At 41.4% G+C, this 23,977-nt stretch overlaps 1 protein-coding gene across 1 annotated transcript in view; it reads right to left on the bottom strand.

The window, feature by feature from the left end:
• Window positions 1-18,421: 18,421 nt before the first annotated feature.
• LOC117550228 (MAGUK p55 subfamily member 7-like) overlaps window positions 18,422-23,977 on the bottom strand; it is a 140,177-nt gene continuing 134,621 nt past the window's right edge. The window contains 1 exon segment of the mRNA XM_034222613.1: window positions 18,422-20,726. Coding sequence (XP_034078504.1) covers window positions 20,547-20,726 — 180 coding nt within the window. The 3' untranslated portion in view covers window positions 18,422-20,546.

The raw sequence follows: 23,977 nt of genomic DNA, 5'->3' as shown, positions 1-23,977 counted from the left end.
TCAGAGTCTGCGAAATGTCAAGGAAAATGCTGTCATAATAATAATATCCCTGTATGCTTTCCCTTTTGAGTGTCCACATGACCGCATATTTGAGAGCCTATTTCCCCTCTCACTACTGGTTTGGCAGTGTCCTGTAGACAAACATTGGCAAGTGAAAACAGTCTATTTGGGTGGATACTCTCTGTTTAGACTCGGCAAACAGGTTCACTCAGTTTAATGTAGATACACCAATCCAAATGAGTATGGTAAGCCTTATTTTGGACATGCAAATGTTCAAATTGAAGTGGAAAAGCTACTGATAAAGACATTGTACTTTTGGATGTGTAAAAGCAACACTAATTGTAGCATATGTTTTTGCAGAATAGTAATTAAAGTGGATGAGGACAGTCACTGAACATGGTGGCTTGAAAAGAAAATTATTTGCAAATACGGCAAATGAACAAATCCTACTGTATACTCTTTTTTCTGTTCAAACTCACTCAAAAGTGATAGGGACAGAAACATACAAATGTCTTCAGGCCCCACACCATGGTAGGAAACATTCTTCTTATAAATGCAGACGTCTTTTAATGTAATGTGATTAAACCCCTTTACTCTAAAAGCACAAACGTATGCCACCTTGTCTGTCACACTGTCTGCCAGCAGCAGCACAGACCTTTCTCTTTTAGCCTGGCGCACAGCAGGTGGAACTACTTTTTTATTAAACAGTTTTGGGTAATTTGGAGTGAGCCTGCATGTAAATCAATCACCAAGAATCCCGCAGGGGGAAGTAGTAGTATCAAGAGAGATCTGTATGGATGTTGTTCTTAAAAGATTAGATTTATGTTTGGCTCCCCCTCCAGGTATTTGATTTGGAACTAACTGTCTGTATTAAGTGCTGGAGTGGGGGGGCTATGGAGCTCAGACAGTGCTGACGTAAAGTGTGTGCGTTTGAGCTTTCCTTCTAGTAAAAAACAATGCAAAGACGGATGGAAGAGGAGAAAAAAAGGGAAGGAAAGCAGGAGAAACAGAGTCTTAATACATCTAACCCTGGGCCTCATTAGCGAGCCTAATTGCTGTTCGTTTAAGGATTAAATGAAACGCTCTCCCCAGCCCGGGCCCTTTACAAAGTAAAACAAATATGCTGTGAGCCCAGAAGCACCTGCTCCCTCTTAGATGTTCTTCCACTAAAACTTAATACAGCATAATAAACACGAGTGCTTTTTCACCTATGCCTGAGTTCAGTCCATACACATGGACATCATGATTGCTTCCGCTCGCAGTGTGTACAACTTCCACACTACTCAATTAACACTCACATTTAACATACACAAAAGCTGTGCGTGAGTAACAAGAGTGATGATGAGGAGGTGCGCTGGCTACTGTTCCTGGTCCTGGTTTAAAGGGAGCTTGTGAGCGTATCTCCTGTATTTTTCCCCCCATGCATTCACATCCTCCAGGGATGTTTATTCAGGCTTCGTGTCAAAACCAGTTCAGTGTGGCTCATGGCTGCGCGGTTAAAAGCAGTAAAGGACATTTTGTGACACTGGTCATTGTAATGAGCACCGGTGAGATGTGTCGCCCTAATCCACCGGGTTCTAAAATAGAAACAGTTAAAGGGACTCTAACAAGAGGCCGTGACCACATCGTCCCGTTGTAAAAAGCTCCACAATCCCGCCTGTCATTTCCCATAATCCCCTGTGTTTTTAGGCACGCAAAAGAAGTGCTTTTAAATGAGATTCAGCATATGAGTCGTGATGGACAAGAAGCTTGAGGGGCTGTCGTGTAAATTTCTTCCAAGGAAAAGTTTATGACTCACTTTTGTTACTTTCGTGTAGTTGACTCTGGGTAACTGCTAAAAAAAAGATCTTTTGATGAGATCATTCGCCAGTTATATGTAATTGCCTGGTTCATTGACTGTTTAAACAGGCACTAGCACGAGAGACACATTGAAACACAAGAGTGATAATGGAACCAAAGAAAACTAATCATAATTATTTCTTATACACACACAGCCGGGATAATATCTACATATTAACCCATCATTGAGGCATGTCACTCATCTAAATAAAAGGTACAAGGATAGGTTATAGCAACAAACAAAACAAGGATAATGATTGCAATGGTTCAAGTTGTCTTCAAAGTTTGGATGCAACATGACATGTTATCAAAATCTTTTCTAAATGAGTCCCAGCAAACAAAACCTGATACCGTTTGGAATATGATTTTGCAACAATATCACTGCTGGAGCTTCTTGGACATAAACCTGCAATTGTGGTTTTTAAATACTGTGCACAGTATGTATTTCAAGTGGCGATCGCTTAGTGCCAGTGCTTTCTTTGGAGTGGATGGACTCTTGTCAAAAATAGAAATAATTCAAGATTCATGTCCATAGGGCTTCTGGGCAAAACCAATGACAACATCTACATGACTTAAAACACACTTTGTTTATGTTGGTTGCACATCTGAAAGCCGACACTTGGCTCCTCTTTGGAAATCATTGAGGCGCTTTACAAGCGCTTTTAAGGATTTCCATAAAAGCAGAATGAGCACATGTGCCCGCAAAACATATCTTAGAGAAAGTCAGCATAAACTTGAATATTCTCAGCACCCCTGACTGGCATATGCTCAATACAGTGCAGCTAGAGCCAACCTGAAGAGAGGCATCAGGGAGGCCAAAGTAGCCTACAAGAGGAAGATTGAGGACCACTTCACCAACAACGATCCACGGCGGGTGTGGCAAGGTATACAGCACATCACCAACTACAAGAACAATAACAGCACAACGGTTGACGGGGACGCCTCACTGGCAGAGGAACTTAATTGTTTCTTTGCTCGTTTTGAGGTCAATGCAGTAGAGACAGACACAACAACCTCACCAGCATCCAACAGTCACACCCTCACTGTGCAGGAGCATGATGTGAGGCGTGTGCTCAGAGCGGTGAACCCGAGGAAAGCTGCAGGCCCTGATGGCGTGACGGGAAGGGTGTTGAAGGAGTGTGCAGACCAACTTACGGAGGTCTTCACAAAGATCTTCAACCTGTCACTCTCCAAATCCATCATCCCTTCGTGCCTGAAATCTGCCACAATCATCCCTCTGCCGGAAAAAAACATCATCTCCAGCCTCAACGACTACCGTCCGGTAGCACTCACACCGCTCATCATGAAGTGTTTCGAGAGGCTGGTCCTGCAGCACATCAAAACCATTCTCCCACCCACCTTCGACCCAAATCAGTTTGCGTATAGAGCAAATAGGTCTACAGAGGATGCCATCGCCACTATTCTTCACGGTGCACTGTCCCACCTTGAACACCAGGGGAGCTATGTGAGGATGCTCTTTGTTGATTACAGTTCTGCCTTTAATACAGTCATCCCAGGAAGATTGGTTTCCAAGCTATCTGACCTAGGATTTTCCCCAAACATCTGCCAATGGATTAAGGACTTCCTAACTAACCGCCCCCAGACAGTGAGAATAGGCCCTCACCTCTCCTCCACCCTCACACTCAGCACCGGTTCACCACAAGGCTGTGTGCTGAGCCCCATGCTCTACTCCCTGTACACCTATGACTGTGCCCCCACTCACCCCACCAACACCATCGTCAAGTTCGCGGATGACACAACCGTGGTTGGACTGATCACAAGAGGAGATGAGTCAGCCTACAGGGATGAAATCCAGAGACTGGCAGTGTGGTGTTCAGATAATAACCTTGTTCTGAACTCCATAAAAACAAAATAACTCATAGACTTCAGGAAAAACAGCACAACACCAGATCCACTGTACATCAACGGCAACTGTGTGGAAAGGGTTCCCGCCTTCAGGTTCCTCGGCACACACATTGCTGAAGATCTATCCTGGTCTATCAACACCACAACATCTGTGAAAAAGGCCCAACAGCGACTCCACTTCCTGAGGATCCTCAGGAAAAACAACCTGGAGGAGAAGCTTCTGGTGTCTTTCTACCGCTATACCATAGAGAGTGTGCTGGCATATTGCCTAACCACATGATGTGCCAGCTTCTCAGAAAAGGACAGGAAAACCCTTCAGAGGGTCATCAACACAGCCCAGAAGGTCATCGGCTGCTCACTGCCTTCTCTGGAGGAACTCTTCAGCCAACGTTGCCTCAACAGAGCAGGCAAAAATAATTGCAGACTCTTCACACCCTGGACACTTCCTGTTTGCTCTTCTGCCCTCCGGTAGACGCTACAGGTCAATTCAATCAAGGACAAACCGACTGAAAAACAGTTTCTACCCCAGAGCCATACAAGAACTGAACACCGTCAAACGCTGAACTGAACAGTTACAACTTGCAACTGCACTACTTTTTAATAGTTGTATTAACTTATTAACTGATCGACATCAGAGATGCAAAATATCATCCCTGTGTTTTTTATATTGTAAACTGTATTTAAATAATGTGCGGGCATGTATGCATGTTGGAATGGATGTGTGAGCATATGTTTATGTGTGTATACGTTTATATAGATATTTATTCGTTTTATGTGGAAATGCACTGCGAGGATTGCTTTTTTAAATTTCGTTGTACCTGGTGCGATGACAATAAAGGAATTCGATTCTATATAGCCTACAGTGTTTTCTTTAAAACTGCAGGTTATCATTTAACGTCAAAATAAATAATTGAAAAGCAGATGTAATACAGTATATTGAAGCTGTGTGTGGCTTCAATATAGACCAGATCTTGAACAGGGGTTTTTCCAACCCAGTCTCTTAAAAAAACGTGTAATAACTACGTTGGTCCACAACGTAGGACGTAGTATTTCTACAAAAACGCCTCTGAAATTGTAAGATCCCTACGTTTTTTTCACCATTCATTCCAATGGCTGGCGTCTATGTCACGTGATCTTCACATTTCTCCCTGCAGAAAAAAAAAACATGGCCGAACTTCGTTTAATCCCGGTGTAAAATGCCTATTTTAAAGTTAGTTTGGCCATTAAAATGCGTTTTGATGTCATTTGATGCGAGAAATATGAGTTTTATTCAGATTATGTGTGCAGTGGATGTACATGATCTTTAGTTTGCTAGTTATTACGAAGATTACTTCAGGAAATTGTGTCGATACAACGTTTTCATTGTTACCAAGGTGGTTGCTAGTGACGCTGCTATCGATATTATTTCTGTTATGTTGTGTAACTGTTTAATGGTGTAATCTTTATTGCTATCCCCTTCCCCGTCAATGTATAGTGTTGGTCCACAGCGCAAACGTATTAGTTTAACAAAATCCGCATCTAAAATTGTGGCATAGATGTTATTTTCCCCTGTGCAATTCCAGTCTCACATCTCACAGCACATCGTTATAAACAAATACCGGAAACAGACCGAAAACACTTTATTCCGAGTGTGCTTGCTTTTCTCTTTGAAAGTCATCACATAACGGCATTGTAATACACGGTTCGGCTGCATTAAATATTACATATATGCCGTAGTTCTCTATTTATAGAGCCCTGATGAGAAGACTTCTAGACAAACATGAGGAACTGCCGCCAACACTGAAAACGTGACATGGATCATAAATATATCAGCCATTAAACAACATCTTACATTTATTTTCACACAATACGTCTCCTTGCAGTATCAACACTAATTCGGCTGACTTTTATATTTGATCCAATTGGTAGATAGGCTGTACTTACACCATAAAGGTGTACAGTTGATATAAAGGGACACCTAGTGGTTAAAGCAGGTTATTGAATTTCATTATTTTTATTATTAGATATTAATAGGATCCCTAAAGTATATTCATTACTCGTTATTCTCTACTAATAGTTAATTAAAGACTGTATATAATGACTATTTTGCACATCCCTTTCAAGATTTCAAGATTTTCTAAGGTTTATTGACATATCATATACACAAATGGTGTAGTTATGCAATGAATGAAAAACTTTGTGCATACCTCCAACAATGTTAACTATGTTGAAGCACTTATTTTAACTGATAGTATACATATGTATTATACTCTTATATAAGATGTATGTAGATAGTATAAGAAATGTGCAGAATACGACAGTTTAATGGTGGAGGTATACACACATATTGATAGTCTTGTAATGCACTGTTGAGGAACCTGCGACCAAAGTTTTTCATCTCCGACCTTGTCAGGTATTGAACAATCAATAAATAAAGAACACAGAATTATTAAATATAAAACACAGAATTTGTGTGATTATACTAAATGATTTACAAATAAACACCACTGCATATTTACAACAATATTTACAATATGTACAACACATGCTGATGTAACGCAAATGTTTCCAACTTGGGATCAATAAAGTATATCTTATTTTAAGATGATCGATGGCTATACTGCCATATTTGCAAAATGTGCCTCTGAACCTTGACAAGTGCATGTTTCAGGCATTATCAATTAACAACAGGAGGGGTCACTAACATAAGACCCGCTGTTAAATAAAGCTCTTCTGACCTTAGCTGGCATGTGGGTAATGCTACCCATTATGGGCACAAGCAATTTTCACCCATTTATTAATTATATGTTTTACATTTGAGTGTTTCCTATCCCCTAAACCTCCAGGGATGTACACAGTTTAATACTGGCAACTTCTTATTATGGGAAATAGGAAAACGTCTTTTAAAACTACAACTCCCAGTAGAGACGTGCCATAGAACATGTTGCGAAACACAATAGCCAGCATGTGTAGACTAGTTCTGGGGGCGGGGTGGGGGAGGGGGGGACGGGGTGGACCCGTTCAAATCCAGTTTTGGACAGTCTGCCGTGGTTCCATCCCATTTCACATGCCGTTCGACGCTCGGCACACTCTCCAATCACAGAGCTTGAGGACTATCACGGGGTTTGTCAAGCGAAGCGGAGAGAATACTTACTTCCGGGTGTAATATTCTGTAAAGCAAATGAGCTGCTCCGACCCTCGGTCCTGACGGACTCCAACTTGTGTTTATTAATCAAACAAATAAATAAACACAAGGATAATTATGTGTTATTGTTGAGTAAATGGAGAAAATAACGTATCTATGCCACAATTTTAGATGCGGATTTTGTTAAACTAATACGTTTGCGCTGTGGACCAACACTATACTTTGACGGGGAAGGGGTTGCAATAAAGATAACACCATTAAACAGTTACACAACATAACAGAAATAATATCGATAGCAGCGTCCCTAGTAACCACCTTGGTGACAATGAAAACGTTGTATCGACACAATTTCCTGAAGTAATCTTCGTAATAACTAGCAAACTAAAGATCATGTACATCCACTGCACACATAATCTGAAATAACAACTCATATTTCTCGCATCAAATGACATCAAAAGGCATTTTAATGGCCAAACTAACGTTAAAATAGGCATTTTACACCGAGAATAAAACGAAGTTCGGCCATGTTTTTTTTTTCTGCAGGGAGAAATTTGAAGATCACGTGACATAGACGCCAGCCATTGGAATGAATGGTGAAAAAAAACGTAGGGATCTTACAATTTCAGAGGCGTTTTTGTAGAAATACTACGTCCTACGTTGTGGACCAACGTAGTTATTACACGTTTTTTTATGAGACTGGGTTGGTTTTTCTAGAAAAATATAGTGTGAGGGCAATACTGTGGCGCTGATTTATAAGAAGTATCAATTCTCCCGAGAACATGACGCCTGTATACAAGATGGTGCCGCGAACGTCAACATCAACGTGACGTCCGAGTTCCGTAAAAACAAAGCTGTCTATGCCGTCTGTCGGCCTATTTGACACGGTTTTCATACTTTTGGAGTTATAATACAGTTTTTGACGAACAGAAATATTGATTTCTGCCATCACTTTCAAATACGGGGAAATACGGGGGAAATCGGCATTTTGGTCGCATGCCGAAAGTAAGAGGGTGTTTAGACAAAACCCTGTTGTATTTGTTTGTATTATTGTTATAGTACGTGTGGATAGAAAGATCACAAGCATATACAATGGAGTCGACCTTAGCTTCATTGTCTAAGCAACTCAACTGGTGGACTGAACTGGACCGTCACATGGTTATGACATCACCAACAGATATTTAAGGCCACAACATTAGGAGGCCTTTCAGCTGATATCTCACTAAAGCAGTGCAAATGTACTGGGAACATTTTAATGAAATCAACGTATATGCTCAGGTCATTGGGTTCAGGGTAGGTTCCCACTTGGTTGGTTAGTAAGCCTGCTTTAGTTCTGCTGGCGTTGGGGGGGATAGACGCTCACAATGTTCTGAAAGACTTGTAAAAGCTGTCTTTTGTCTGGTTCATGTGAGGATATGTTGGCCCCACCTTGACCTGTTTACTAGATAAAAGCCTCTAAATACCCTTCAGCTGGCATGATCTGTTCTGCTAGACGGGTCGCGTTGCCCGGGCTCCTTCTTCTCTTTGCCTGGAGATAGCAGCTGGTTCTACTCTTTGGAGACATTCAGCACGCTTAAAACAACAAAAGAGATATTCCCTCTCTCCTGCCTTCACCTCCTTTATCCTCTGTCTCCCTCGCTTCATCTCTGCTGTAATTATTTCTGTGAGAGTGTGTTCTAAGAGGACGTCTGAGTTTGGCACTGCCTCTTTTGCTAATGTTCGGAAAGCTCTAATTCAATTTGACTTTTGTTTTAGAACTTCTCCAGGAAGACATCAGGGGCCCTTTGTTCCTACATTCCCCTGTCTCAGGATGAAGGTAGCAGCTGAAAACAGGAGAGGAGAGCTTGGGCAAGGTAATAAAGAGCAAGGAAGGACAGGGGAGGAGGGAGTTCTAGGCCTGTTTTTGGAAAGGGGGGTGAAGAAGAACACGTGGATTGAGATGGAGATGGACGTTGAGTGGAAGATTGGAATGGAAAAGCTGTGAGACGGGCAGAGAGAGTGAGAACAGACAAAGAGGGCGACTTGTTAAGTGTAGTGAGAGAAGAGGCTGGTTCCCTGTCCTCCCATCATTAGGGAGGGGGTGCTGAATGAAACTCTTAACTTGGTGTGCTTCCAGCGTTTGGGCGCTGCCAATCCAATCAGAAAAAGCATGAGAGAGTAATATTGCTCTTTGGAAATAATGAGACATCCTTGTGAAAGGCACGAAAAAGAGAAAGAGACAGACAAATGCAATTAGGAGATGACTTTTCCCCCGAAACATCTCTGTTGTTCATCACTTTAACAAAGACCAGCACACCTCTGTCACTGCTATATTTAGTCTTGGTTATCCTGTTATTCTTAAGCAATCCAATTGAAGTAAGTTCAAACTGTTTCTCTCATGTTATCCTTTAGTTTGAATTAGTATTTGTATTGAAGTGGTACAATAGATCTGATCGTACTTTAACTGCAATAGCATCATTTTTGTCCTAATAAAGTATAATTAATTATCCCTATGCAAAGATGTTTACTTAACGTTTGTCACAGGTTCTATTTCTAATGAATGTGAGCGGGTCGGTTAAAGTGTAAACTGGGGAAAAAAACGTAAAAGTAATTTTGCAACATTTTGGGGATTATTCATGTTTAAATTGAATAGTTGAGGACTAGATGAGACGTTAAATGTGAAGCTAGAGCTAGGGGACAATGAGCTTAGTTTAGCATAAAAACAGGTTGGGAAATGGTTAGCCTGGCTTTGCCAAAGTTAAAAAAAATCTGTCTACTAAAACCTCTATAACTATAATTCACTATAAATATAGTATATCATAATATATTATGTTGAAGGGTAACAGTAGCTCAGTCTTCAATCCTTCCATGTTGTATCTTGCTACAGTAGTTTGGAATGTCAAAATGACACATTGTAGTTTTGCTTGGAGTGGCACGCTAGCTGTCTAGGCTAGGCTAGGCTGTCTGCCTGCTTTGGCTGTGTATTTAAAACAGATAAGAGAATGGTATCACCCAATATCACTTTTGCAATATATATACAATCATATTAATAACAAATGTTGCAGTACTTTTGAAATGTTATGTAGCAGAATTGTGTTTACTTCTACTTCTAGAAGAGCAAAACATTTCAATGTTAAACATACTCTTTTTGCCATCCACTTCTTGGTCAGCACAGAGCTGATGTAGAGTTTATTGTTTTACATGGGGGAAGAAAACATCATTTTTACATTTGAGTCAAATATGAATGTTTAGGTTTGAAAGTCACTGCGAAGTTGAGTTGAGTTTCCCCATGCTGAATTCCATAACATGCCTGACCGTCACTTGGCCTTTTCCTCATGTGCTCAGCCAACCTCATACTGTGATTAACAGGCAGCCACAGCAGGATTTATTCTGTGTTTAACATCAGCTGGCTTCCAGGGTGGCCTGCAGTGTCAGCGTACATGACTGAAGGCTATCAATAGTCTTTGGTTAACCCTTGAGTCATTTATGGAAAGATGACGGCATATATAAAACATCATGTTTGGTTTATTTCTTTGTCACTGTCCATGTTACTGCACAGGAAGACTGTTTTATAAGAAAAGGTTGTTTTTTTTACCGGCAACACGCACTCAACTTTAAAATAGCAAAAGGTGCTGTATAGTGTAATTAATCAGTGTCAAATATAACTTCTGGCCAGTCTGCTGCATGAGACATTTATGTAATTTGATATTTTGCTAAGAAGTTGCAGATTTCAAGATGATAGTATTTGTATTTTTAAGTATGTTTTAGCCTGTAGGGCACATCTTCTTTTAGGCCTTCAGCAACAGTTTGGGGAATTTATTGCAGAAGCAGGTAGGTAAATAATCCAACAGAAAAAGCTTGATATTATCGCTATTATTGCCTTTTCTTCCCAAACAGTAGCCTTTATAGTTCTCAGAAGAAGAGGACAGCTGCAATCGGGAGTATCAATAGCCACTTTGAGGCTTTAACATTTGGATAATACAATTTGTTTCTGTACAAGTTTTCAACAAACCACTAAAAGGCAGTCAAAGTCAGGGCTGTTCCAATGTTAACAATGAAGTGTAATCACACTGCTCTGAAGACCAATCAGTCTGTCTGTGGCCTTCGTGTGAGCTCCGCTGCTGCTCCATTGCACAGGCGGAGGGGAGGGGGTCCGGTTCGGCCCCTCTGGAGGACTGTAGAGTGGTCCGAGTGCCAGGGAGCCAGACTATGGACTGTGGGCATTTCCTCCTCTCAGATGGCTTTGGTTAAAATGGCGCTCCATTCTCTCAACCTTTGCTTGGCTTCACACCAGCCCCTGTGGAGCATCTTTCATTAGGACCTATTGTCGGTAGCCAAAACCTCAAGAGCCGCTGCAGCACCACTCCCCACCATCAACACCTGCTAACACATGACACACAGGCTCCGACGGACTGCTGGGAAGAACTCCCTCCTGCTCTCCCGCCTCTGGATTTTGACTAACAAGGCCCTTAGCATCTCTTTATTTTCCTGACGCCTTTCTTGTCAGATGTCCCCTTCGGCTGCCATTTATTTTTCCAACTTAATGCTGCACTTTCTCATAAACGCCTCAGAGGTCGGAAAGTCATCACACTCGAGTATAAAAATAAATGTTATTAGTTGGGAACGGGGATCACTTTTGTGGGTTGTTTGTCTTACGGCTCCATCACATGTCTTTCATGAGAGTCACAATGACTCAGACAGTTGAACATGTTGTGTTGAACAGATCTGTCCTCCGTTCACTAGCTCTGGCCTTTAGACGGGGCCTGGTAGCCCAGTCTCCTGTCTGCTTAGCACATCATATATTGGCAAAGCCATAGGACCAGTTCCTCAGGACCTATGGCTCCTTATTGGAAATTACGTCACCTCATAAAAGGGACATGACCCGTTTCAAAATCACGTTGCTTCTTGTTATTCTTGCTCTACAAAAAAGAAAGTCTCTCTCTCAATGATTTGGTCGGTTTAATCCACTCAGCCTTGATTTTGTTTGTTTTTTATCCTTTCCTGGGATCACGTGAGTTCTCATGAAACCTCCCAGGTGGACAGGAAGGCCATCAAGGCTGGGCGAGTGCTTGATTAGAAACAGCACACAGTGAGTGTCTACGCAGCCACTCTGTGCTCTTCTTTATACCTAGCCATCCAAAACAAAAGATGACAACTTGTCAAAACACGGCAGTGGAGTGTGTCGGTCCAGGGGCCTTTACATTGAGTCCCTGGGAACACATTTAGCCATTCATCTGTGATTGTCATGATCAGGGTTGAGCGCTGTCAACCCTGCAAGGTGTTGATGCAGAGATGCCAAGAGCTCCTAACATGTCAGCATGTTTCATAGAACATGGTAATAACAACGTGATGTCGACATGTCTGGTACAAGGTCTTTGCGCGAAGCCTGAACCCACATAAGCGCAAATGTATACATTCCAGAAACCTCTCGGGTTTCATGGGAGCGCTTGATACACCATGAACACGCTCGTCAGGTGTCCCTCAGCTTTTATAAATGCAGGAATTCATAATGTGACGATATTGAACCTTGTGGAACTACATTATATGCAATCAAAATTATGTCTTCACAAATCTATGGGGAATCCGACATTTTTCTCCTATTAGCTAACGTTTTCAAGATCACACATGTATCTCATGTTGTATTTGGCAATCAAGACTTTTTTGCAAAAGCCATAAAGGTTGCACACCTGCACGAAGGACAGTATATTAGATATAGAGTACATTTTTTAACACTTAAATGGCAGCCAATTGTGAAGGATAAAATAGCTGTAATGTTCTAATATAGCCATAGATAACGGTAGAAGGATGAATGCTTCAATATTCAACAATAAGTTACTCCTCCACATGTGTTCATGACATCATCAACTGCATGTGCAAGGACTATGCTTTTATTTGTCCAGATTTTGAGAAATCTGTCCCTGTAGAACTGTTTATGCTGCGGCGTGTCTATTATTGCGAGTAAAGGCCCATTTACACCATAAAGTGAAGTAAAAAGTCTGCGTATCATTGTAATATAGACAATGCTAAAAGCTTGTTGACATAGCCACTGTTATGGCTGGTGAACTTATTACTATCATGCTAGTCAGCTATGAACTTGCTAGGGTTCATATATGTCAAACTCAAGGCCCGGGGGCCAAATCCGGCCCGTGGTAGATGTAATTTCGGCCCGCATGATAATTTCGAATTACTATTAGATCTGGCCCGTCGGTATATTGCACGCACACCTTCACTCAATCCTGAGGATTTCCTCAGCTCAGAGCCTGAGCCCAAACATTGATGAACTTGCACCCAAGATGAGATGCCAAGTATCTGGCTTGAGCTAGCATCACAGAGCAGCAAACTGAGTTCAAATGGATGTTTCCTTCTGCACTTTTTTTCTTGAGACAACAGGGCAGGTTTGGTTTTTTCTTTGAGGGAAATTGTTTTTTTTAGCTGTTGTTGGCCTGTGGAAAAATGTAATCATAATAATTGACTCCGGAAAAGCTGCAGATAGAGCCATAAGAATTGAATGCAACTGATTATTTAATGTTTAATGTTGTTTTAATAGGCAATAATTTAAGCTTTGTTAGTTCCAGGTTTAATATGTGCAATAAGTTCCTTTCAATAAGTCTTGCAATAAACATTGAACCAGTCCGGCCCTCGACTAGTACCGATTTTTTTATTTTGGCCCACTGTGTATTTGAGTTGACACCCCTGGGTTAGCCAGTCACAAGCATGGTCATACTAAATCTAGAGCTATCTAGCACTACCTGTGAGCAAGCCTGTTGCTAACGGTAGGGTAAGCAGTATAAATGCCACATAACTTCATGTTCACGAAAGTTTGACTTGGCCGTCAATAATAGCTTGGGTTATGTAGACCTGACTGGAAAGCAAACCACTGATTGCAACGATTCTAGTGAAATAACTTGATTTTGCCATACAATTAAGCATTTTTAAATGTTGGCAAAACAAAATTAAGTTCACTAAAAGAGATGCAGTTTTTAACAAAATTCCATTCATCTCTGACACAGAAATGTCACATGTCTAATGGAAATATAAATCTGACAGTGGTGAGGCCAGCACAGATAACCCTAACCCTATGAAACTCAATAATCGACTCTTAATCCAAAAAAAGAACTTGTCCTACTGACCTCTCTCGATCCTTCTGCAGTCCATTTCTGTTTCAAACGGCTGTCAGCTCATCTGAGGCCCTGCACACAAAAGCAATGAGCTTCTCAGGTATCTTGGAGGTCCTTGGCTCCGTCCCTGTGGTGTAGCTGCTGCCACATGGAGGTAACTTTAGCAGATTCAATATTAATGACAATTGACCAGGGCCTCCTTGTAATCCACTTACCGTCATTACACTGGGTCAGCATGGCTACTGCTGCTGGGCTCTCATACCCCAGCTGGACGCTCTGCTACATTCCATTTGAGTGGTGTATGCTTGGACGATGGAGAAACACTGTTTTGCTACTTACATTTGCATGTATTGGGTTTTACAAAGTTGCATGAGGTTGTTCAAATGACAGCACTGCTGGAAACATATAATACAGACTTTTCAAAGAACAATTCATGCAATGAAAAGACACGCATTTGGAAAGCAGGTGATATTGTCTCACTCACCTCATCTAGGGGCTGTGTTGAGACTAATTTGCAGCACACCAACAAAGATCTTGACCTCCAGAGGGTTCCAACTTTAAAGATGACAGTTCCGCGTCCGTGTAATTAAAACTGCGTCGGTAGAGGCCAACAACACTCGGGAGGGAAAGTTTAAGAAAATACAGGTGGACAGCTCTAAACTCCTCTAACATAGTCAATGCCTTTGTGCAACCTCGGCCACGGTACCCTGCTTTAGCTCCACATGTGTCAGAGGAATTTTTTAGCGCAGCGGACCCTTCGGATGAACTTTTACCCCTTGGACTCATTTTCAAAAGTACACAGAGACGAGTTAACATGTGCAACCGACGCAAGCAGTGTATACATACAGCACCCAGTATTAATGACCAACTGCTCTACGGCTATTAGACTGAGCGTGTTGTTATGATTTCCAGAATTCTGATAAGGTTGAAAGGCGTTCTCAGGCCACAGAGGAATGAAGGGCATCCACTGACTCCTCTCTCCCCACCCTCCAGGTTTCTTAAGTCCTGTAATTGAGGAATACAGCTCAAGGTAACGTGTCCTGAAGACCTTTGCCTACAGACATGAGGTAATGGTGGGGCTAATTAGGCTGAGGAGACAGGGTGGGCGGAAGCTCCTGGCCTGAAGCCCCATTAGTCTACAGAACAGTCTCCCAATGGTCAAGGACATTTACCCGGGATGAGGAAAACAGAGCGGCATCGCTGGCTAGCTCCTACGGTAAAGCCATGGTGATGGACTGAGTCACCACATGAAAGGATTGGGAAAAAGCCGGATAGCAGAGAAAAAGAAGCAGGAGAAAGAAAGGGCCATTCAGGACAAGAACTTATGAAAAAGATGAGGATTCTCAGCAGGAGCCTGGCTACCCCTCCCCTTTTCACCCCGACTTCCCTCTTCTGATGCTCAATACAATCTGTCTGACTTATCACATTGAGCCCCGTTCAGGATATTCGTCCTGACTCTGTCATTTGAACGTAGTATATCTAAATGTGTCCTTGGGCAAGACACTTCACCTGAACTTGCTCCTGTGGGTATTGTCCACAGTGACCATTGCATGTATACAAAATATGTGTAATGTGTATTTGTAAAGCGCTTTGAGCATCTGGAAAAGCGCTATAATAAATGTAAGGAATTATTAATTATTATTAAATGATTGCAGTGTATATCGTAAAGCGAGACTTAGACGTTTCACTTTAACGGTTTCCAAAATGCGTTAATAGGAACCCCTATGACAGGACAGGACGGCATTTTGACTTTTCCACATATTATTCCCCCTTGTCTGTCTAGCTTGGTACCATATCTTCTGAACAATGGAATCCCTTAATGCATGGATTTATGGGCATGAAAATATATACAGCTAAAGGGAAAGAACTAGAGCGATTCACAAACCATAACTGCAATATTAAACTCTGGAATCTGAGATTAAAGCTGGACTTCTGTTACAATAAATCCTTAGATTTAACTGTTAAACCATTATAGTTGTCTGAACTATAGACTAAGAGCAGTTGTTTGATTCTGTGAGCGCCAGTGTTCATGTCTAAGCTGGGGAAGCCATTGCTTGGCCGTCACTCACATGGCAGCTCACTCTTCAAGAGATGACGGAGAAAGATGAATAGAGGGCGAGGGATTTGTTATCTTAAATCAGTCATGGGCTGCAGGCAGACGTTTATACAACTTTGGTAAAGATTTACGAGAGCGTCTCCTTTTTTTGCTACTACTTACTGTAGGGCAATGCCATTTACTGGTCCGTTTTATACATCATATACGCAGACCCAACTGTACGCACATAGTATTTTTCATTATTACATCATAACTCAGCTAAAGTACCTTGGCATATGGGGCTGATTCCTCTCGTTATCCTTGTCCAGGGATACCTAATCTGCGAACATGTGTTTCTGTCGTCCTAATTTAAAGAGAATAAAGCACAGCATCCGGGCTCCAATCACTTGCGGGCTACTTAAGGCGCGGGATGATGACATGTCAACGAAACAAGTGAGCAAGCAGAATGTCCGTCAGTACCTCGAAGGACGCTGAATCAGGCGCTCATCGTTTGTTACTGAAACAAGACTTGGGAGTCCAAGTCGCGTCACTCCCTTCTAAGGCAATCGGAGGGCTATCAAAACATAGCTCGACACCCTTGACACCTTCAGTCAAATAAATGCATGGAAAAAACTACAGCAGATGAGATAGTAGGTGAATAAAGACAAACTTGAATTTAATGGGTTGAAGCGAGGAGTGAATAATAGTCAAAACTAAAATACTGGAGAAGGAGCTACATTGGCTCCTCCAAGTCTGACAGAGAACATTTTACTCATGATATTTTTGGGTTATAAAGCCCAGAACACGAGTCCTTCTTTGGTATTACGACGTGAGAGAAAATGAAGTCCATTTACACTCACTTAGAACCTCCAGAATGTCTATGCCAAGTATTCCACTTAGAACAATGTAGGGTGGCGTTTGTCTTGTGTTGAAAACGCATCATTGAGCTTGAAGGGGAAAAGCTTTCTCACTCACCTACTCACTCACTTTACTTGCCTTAGATCAGAGGGCATGATGGGAGAGTCTATGTTCCTGTACATACAGCTGGCAGTCTCCCTCCGTCACTCTGTTATCCTAATTAAGAAGAAAGACTGACTGAGGCAAGACATAAAGAGAGAGCAAGACATGGAATAACCAGTTCTTACGTTAACCCCAACTGAGAGCAGTTACCTCCTCCTGACCTTCCCTGCCTCCATCTCACTGTGTCTTTATCCACCTTGGCTGTAAACACCCCCCCCTCTCTCCTGCTCCACTCAGCCATCAAAGTGAACACTGTGGAAAAGAGGAAATGTGAAGGTTAGGCGACCTGATTTGGACTTGTGGGGGATTTATTTTGGAAATTCATCAAGCGGCGGCTCATTAAATCCTCGAGTGGGTCACTGGATAGAAGCTGGACTCCTCCAGAGCCCCCTTTTACCACCCCCACCCTTTCACAGAGCCACTGTTTTCAAAGGTACAGTGACATCTGAATTAGTCATTTGGCACACAGCTGTAGCAGGACACTGGGGTTTAATTGGGCTGCATTGCTTTAGTGGTTTCAGCAGTAACTGGATTCAGGCCCTTTCCTTAAAGCTTTATCCAAATCTTCAACGTCTCTTTTAGGTGCTTAGACTCCATCTGGATGTTACAACTAAAAGTCTGTTTTTTGCGTGCATTTTCAATTTGCGCAACCAAGTAGAAAGGACGGAAATTCAAAATATGGCTTGGCTGAGTTGGAAATGTTGGTGTATGGAAAAAGCAAAATGAAGAGAAACAGACTCATCAAATGATTCATGATGTACATGAAGCATGTGACTTAAACGTCTGCTGAGGTTTCTGCACCGCTAAAGAAACAAAAGACAGCAGCAAACGAAAACATCAGATCTGTAAGTAGCAACATGAGGCTAATGTTTCTTAATTTAATACATGAAACAAACACATTTCTATTAGTTTGTCTGCTTCATTGGAGGTTTGACTCACGCTATTTCATTCAACTAATCTAGTTGCACATTCTTTTTTGTGGTCTAATTGTGAACGACTGGAAATAAGCACTTACCATTTATCTTGTTAAAATGTGAATTTTCTTCTCCTGATTTCCAATACATTTCTATTAAATCGTATTAAAACGTCAAGCCAAATAACTATTTATAACTTATTTATCCAACGAAATTGCAGTTTAAGGAAAAGTACTCAGATGATTTCAGAAATGGCCACAGACGGTGATTGACATTCACTTTTCTCTAGCGCTGTTAGCTACGGGATGAAATGTGTCAGCTCTGTTTGCACAACTGTGCACTCTTCTGTAGCGGCAGCTGAAAGATGTGGCTGGAATATTCTTCCCAAAACTGAACAAAGAGAGATGTGAATGGCACCCAATGGCACAAATCCCAGGAACACTGGAACATTTTTCCACTTCACACATCACTGCTCTCAATATTTGCCCAGTTGAAGACAGCAATTCAGTTGACACCTTAGAAATACAAGTTTAGTTGGATATTCTTTAATATAAAATGTAGCCGTTATCAAGAACAATGCAAATTCATACAACAGCATTTCATTTACAGCAACAAATTACAAATATTTTCTGGAGACTGTACATATCTGATTCTGATCTATAAAGAACATGCCAGAGGGCTGAGATATGCATGGGTGAGCAAGTACAATTATACATTAAAAGGGAACCTAATGTGATGCTAAAAATCTATAAAACACGAGAGGAAAAATGAGGGGTGCTAAAATATCATTACTGAACATTAACACTCCTATTACCCTTTTAAAAAATGGACACATTTATTTATAAATATTAAAGTAGCCCTTTTTATGTGAGTTAAAGGAAGAATAGAAGACCAAATACATTTGGGTGATGCAACCTGAGCTGGACTCTTTAAAAAACTCTTTAAAAAAACATAACTACAGGAATAGTTTTATGTTGTGAGAAATACACATATTGGCTTTCTTGCCAAGAAGATTCTATACTACTCATGTCTGTATGTTAAGTATGGAGCCAGAGCCAGAAGATAATTAGCTTAGCTTAGCATCGACAAAGCATTGTGAAACTTATACTCTGAAGTAAAAAGAAAACGTGAATGAGCACCTTTAAAACTTCTAAATGAACATTACATGTTCTTCACAAACAGAAACAAGTATATTTAACCGCAACCTGAAAGGTGCTACATATTTTTGAACACAAGAAAGAGCCAGGCTAACTGTTTTTCTCCATTTCCAGTTTAACGCTAAACTAAGCTAAGCTAGGCTAATTGTCTCTTGACTCTAGGTCCATATATAATATGTATACATGAAGTGGTAACAATCTTTATCTGCAAGAAAGTAAATTAGTTAACAAAAAAATCCTTTAGAGTGTAAAATGTTTCTAGCAGGGCTCTAACATTGTTAATGATTAAAGTAAAGCCAGGATTAATGTCTAGCTTCTTTGAAAATGAAGTTAAAAAAGAGAAGCTATGAGTAAAAAATTAATAAGTTAGGCTGGAAATAGGAGACTAGAATTAGCAATAAACTTCTAATGCTCATAAAGTCAGTAGCAGCTAGGCTTACTTAGCATTTAATTAAAACCCTGGAAGTGTGCTTTGGACCTTCTATTAGCAGCCTTGCTGAAGCCCTTTTTATGTGAATAAAAATACAGACTCCACCCTAATAAAACACAATTGTGACCATTTTCTTAAGCAGACAGCCAAAAATGTCCAGTTCTGGGACATTAAATGGCAAAGCTGTTATGCTGGGCACCTTCATTTGCAAAACGTTTCTAAATGGAATAACACCTAAATAAAATGGCTCTTTGTGTGCTTTGTAGGGAGAAAGTACAGACCAGGGTTATGAAATCAAACAGTTTACTGAAAGATGTTACGCCTCTGGTGTAATAAGCTGTCAGAGATGTTGCTATTTTTAAGATCAGGTTACTTTACAAGATATGTATATAAAATGTAGGCAAAAAACACCCGGAGGGTATTAGAAAATATATTAAAATCTCTTAAATAAAATTATACTTTACTGCCCATTCTCGAGTGTACCTGATAATATTTAGTTTGGAGTAACAGTCAAGGAAGCATTATAGAAGCACAGAAATATAAGACAGAAGGTGTTTTCCTTTTTCTCCCTCTTTTCCCCTCAGCGGTTGTGTTCTTTGACAGACATAATGCATGTCAGTTGTCCACCAAGAAGAAAGAAGTCAATCCCTTTGGTTTCTAATGGTCTAATGTTATAAACACTCTAAAAATGGAGACCTGGTTGAGGCTGTTTCTGATGTGCTGGCGGTCCAAGCTCGTTCCACATGGAGCTCCAACTCTTGTGGCACAGACTGAGACCCAGATCATTGTCGAGAACCCATATTCTGGACGTACGCCCTTACCCTCAGCTCTGTCAGATCTGGTCAGACCTGGAGATCCGTATCCAGACCACAGCTGAGGTCTAAACCCAACCTGATCTCAGGCTAAAAGATTATTTTTAGCTCTGTGATGCTCAGGTATGGCGACGAAGCCATCTGGCCTTGTTTTATTCCCGTTATTCCCCCAACACCAGCTGCAGCAGACATAGAAAGATATAAAAAACCTGCATATTATTGTCAAAGCCCTTCCCTTTTCTTTTTGTGTGGATCTCAGGAGTGAGTCCAGCTAACCGGAACCCAGTGAGTCTCGGTCTCCACTTTCTTTAGCGCCAACCGCAGCTCGCTAAAGGCCGCCGAGAGGTCATCGTTGACTATAACCTTCTCAAACAGGTGGCCATGTTGAGTCTCCAGCGTCTGCGCAGTGTTCAGCATCTCCTGGAAGTCCTCGTCCTGCATGTGAGTACAGAGAGATGAAGATTTTGAGGAGGTGATAAAAGCAGAGATTTATTTAACCTTTATTTAACCAGATAACAGCATTGAGATAAAATCTCATTTACAATGCTGACCTGGCCAAGAAGGCAGCAACGTTACACATTATTACACATAACACAGACATGTAAAATACAGAGAACACAACTAAGTAAACAAAAGACGAAAAGCAGTCACTACATTGTGCACATTTGGGACAGTAAGAAAGGTACACTACTTATTACTGCAAGAGCAGCTGGTGGTAAGGACCTCAGACTACTTCAATTTAAAACAGGCTATAGGGACAAGTGCCATCAGTTTGAGGCTTGATTGAAGGTCATTCCAAGACCAAGGACCATAATAAAAAAAGACTCCTTTTTCCAGCCTCAGCCCGCACAGCAGGTAACTGGAACCGTATCCAGGCACTGGTTCTGAGGTTGTAAGAGTTGCAAACTGGAGCAAATCTGGCACATATATACAGTGGAAGCTTACCTAAAATGAGATGAGATGCACAAGGGAAAGACAAAACAGTTCATCTGCTGCGAACAGAAAGCACTGGCCACAGTAAACAAGAGGGGAGACATATCCACATACTGTAAACACAAATTACACGGCCTTGAACACGCAAATAAGCAAAGTGGCCCGTACAGAACCCGTTATAACCTCTCAGAGACATGGTATCCACACATGAACCCTGGCACCGACCACGTACTAAAACCTCCCTGTGCAACGACGTGACCTCAAGGAATTTTAATAATTTCCTTAAACATTTATCCAATTCACAAAGAAAAGAAAATATACTCAAAATAAGAATAACCATCGTTTTCAAAAGGCAAACATTTAAAAACATACATTATTGCAGGTCTGGATTTTATATGCGCAAAGGGGAAATGACAGCTTGCGGTGATGTAGTTGCACTGTCAGGACCATGTGAAGCTGCTACACAGCGGGCTACGTCTATAGATAATAATGACAGATAAACTGGGACTAAAACCGGACCGATAGCTACAGTATTACCACTAGCATGTCTTGAAACTTTCATTTAACTAGGAAAGGAAAAACGATATAAATGGTTGTTCCTTTCACTGTAAAGTAGTATCTGAATATTGGATAAGAAAGGCTGTAGAGATAGTGACTGAGGGATGACACATACTGGGTTTTTCAGGTCAATATGCACATCAGCTACGCAGTGTAAATAATAAAACCATATAACTGCGAGGGATTGCCAAATAACATATTTTTATCAGGGTGGGAGTAAACATTGCCTATCTGGGGCTCCATGCAGGTCTCTCTCCACGATGGCCCTCTGAGGCTTTCTGGTCTCAGCTGTGTGGGCCCTGGCTAAAGTGGCCGCCCCGAATTAGCCTCATGTTTTTACTGGGAAAACTCAACTTTAGATTTCTGCACAGATATGGTTTTATATTGAATCCCTGTGCCAGACACACAAATATAAAAACACACAGATGCACATTCATGCACAGGAACCTAAATACACACACAAACTGTATATGTGCCCACACACCCACAAACAGGCTGAGTGTGCATACAATGTGTACGCACATAAACACGGTCTAGTTAAAGTTTAAAAGTCCTTTTTTGAGACGCTTCTTCCAGCCAGGAGTTACTTTAGAAGGTTTCTGGTGGTTTTCCGCTTCATTATGGATCAGCTGCACGGCTAAATATAAACACTCACTTGCGTTGACATTCAAACGGAGGTCTGTGGACGACATCTCATACTCTATTGTCTTTTGGGAGGAACATATGATAGTTTTAAGCTCATAAGGTTTGTAGATCTGTGGAAAAAATTGTTCCACAGCGGGATTATTTTGTCTCTCTCAGCTGGACCGAAGTCCGTGCAGGACTTCCACCATTGGACTAACAAATGACCACTGTGTCCATCGCCAGGAAGACAGCCCCTCTGACCTGTCCTTGCAGCTACATGAACTCGGGAGACTTTGCGCTGCTTTGTGTTAATGTTTCCATGTCCACGAGGGACGTCTGTCTCTAGTTAGGCCATTCCAGGTAAAAATAACATTAATCACAGCAGGATGCCGCTTTAGGGACAGCGAGCTGGGCAGAGACATGGAAAGAGAATCAAGAAACAGAGGAGGAGAATAATAAGATCGATGTAGTCGAAATAAAGGGGCGGAGGAATGGATATAATGAAGGTAATAGAGGCGAATGGAAAGCTGGGCAAGAAGCAGGGAGTAGATATTCTTTGGCGTCAGCTCATCCGTGCTGGATCGCTCTCCTCAGAGGGTAGTTTGAGCTGATGCCACTTCTCGAGGGCCAAACTCGAGCTCATTTATACCCACTGCCATTAGATTGCTTAATTTCCACAGTAGATGATTTAGCGTCTTGTGTGTTAAAGTACTTATCCAGCACAGATAAATAACATGTTTTCTCCACAATATGAGGTTATTAGCGCTCCTTTTACCACTGATGTTTGTCCATGCGTAAACTGCAGGTTTTTAATCAGGATTTTATGGTTTTCTTTTTATCTAATATATATTTGATTTTACAGCCTTCGTTTTTCCGTAAATTCTGTCGAGTGGAAAATGTGGCTCAGGAGAACGGCGTGTGTCAGCCTCTGGTGCCATCTTTTAAAGGAGCCACACACACTTCGACCCCAGCGGGAAACTTGCTTCATTGATCCCAATGAAACACACCTGTCTTCTTTAGAAAAAACCAAGCAGATCCCAATAAATCATTTAAAAATGATTGCAGAGTATTCAGATGTGTGATTCTCTGCACTAAGCCTGAATTAAGCATTTAATCAGACAGTTTTTGGTTGTTTCTAAATTGTGCTTACACTCCTTTTCAAAAAAAGCCACTTTGAATCGTTTCCAGCTCAAACAATGGGGCTAAAGTCAGACTGCTCGGCTGAAACAATGATCCGAGTGTTCCTCAGTTTTTATCATTAAAGCAGACCCGTCTCTCTGACAGAATATACAGCTGGCAGAGGACAGAATATGTCTGAGACAACTCACCTAACAACAGCTCCTCTTTCAGAGCCTTTTATAGCAAATCTGAGGTGGCTTACGTCCTGTCAGTGTACATGAACATTTACACAAAACCAGTTTTTTTCCCCCTTGAAGTATGCCTGCTTGTCACACAGTTTTACAGCCGTGTATTTGTATTATTTGAGAGAGCAGAAGGTAATAAACGGACAGTGAGTACAGCTACAGTACGGATTGATAGGAATCACCATGCTCATTGTTCTCTGGAACCCT

This window comes from Gymnodraco acuticeps, unplaced genomic scaffold (genome assembly GCF_902827175.1).
Source record: "Gymnodraco acuticeps unplaced genomic scaffold, fGymAcu1.1, whole genome shotgun sequence".
Taxonomy (NCBI): Eukaryota; Metazoa; Chordata; class Actinopteri; order Perciformes; family Bathydraconidae; genus Gymnodraco; species Gymnodraco acuticeps.
The sequence above is the reverse complement of the archived record's forward strand: the minus strand, read 5'-3'. Positions and strand labels throughout refer to the sequence as shown.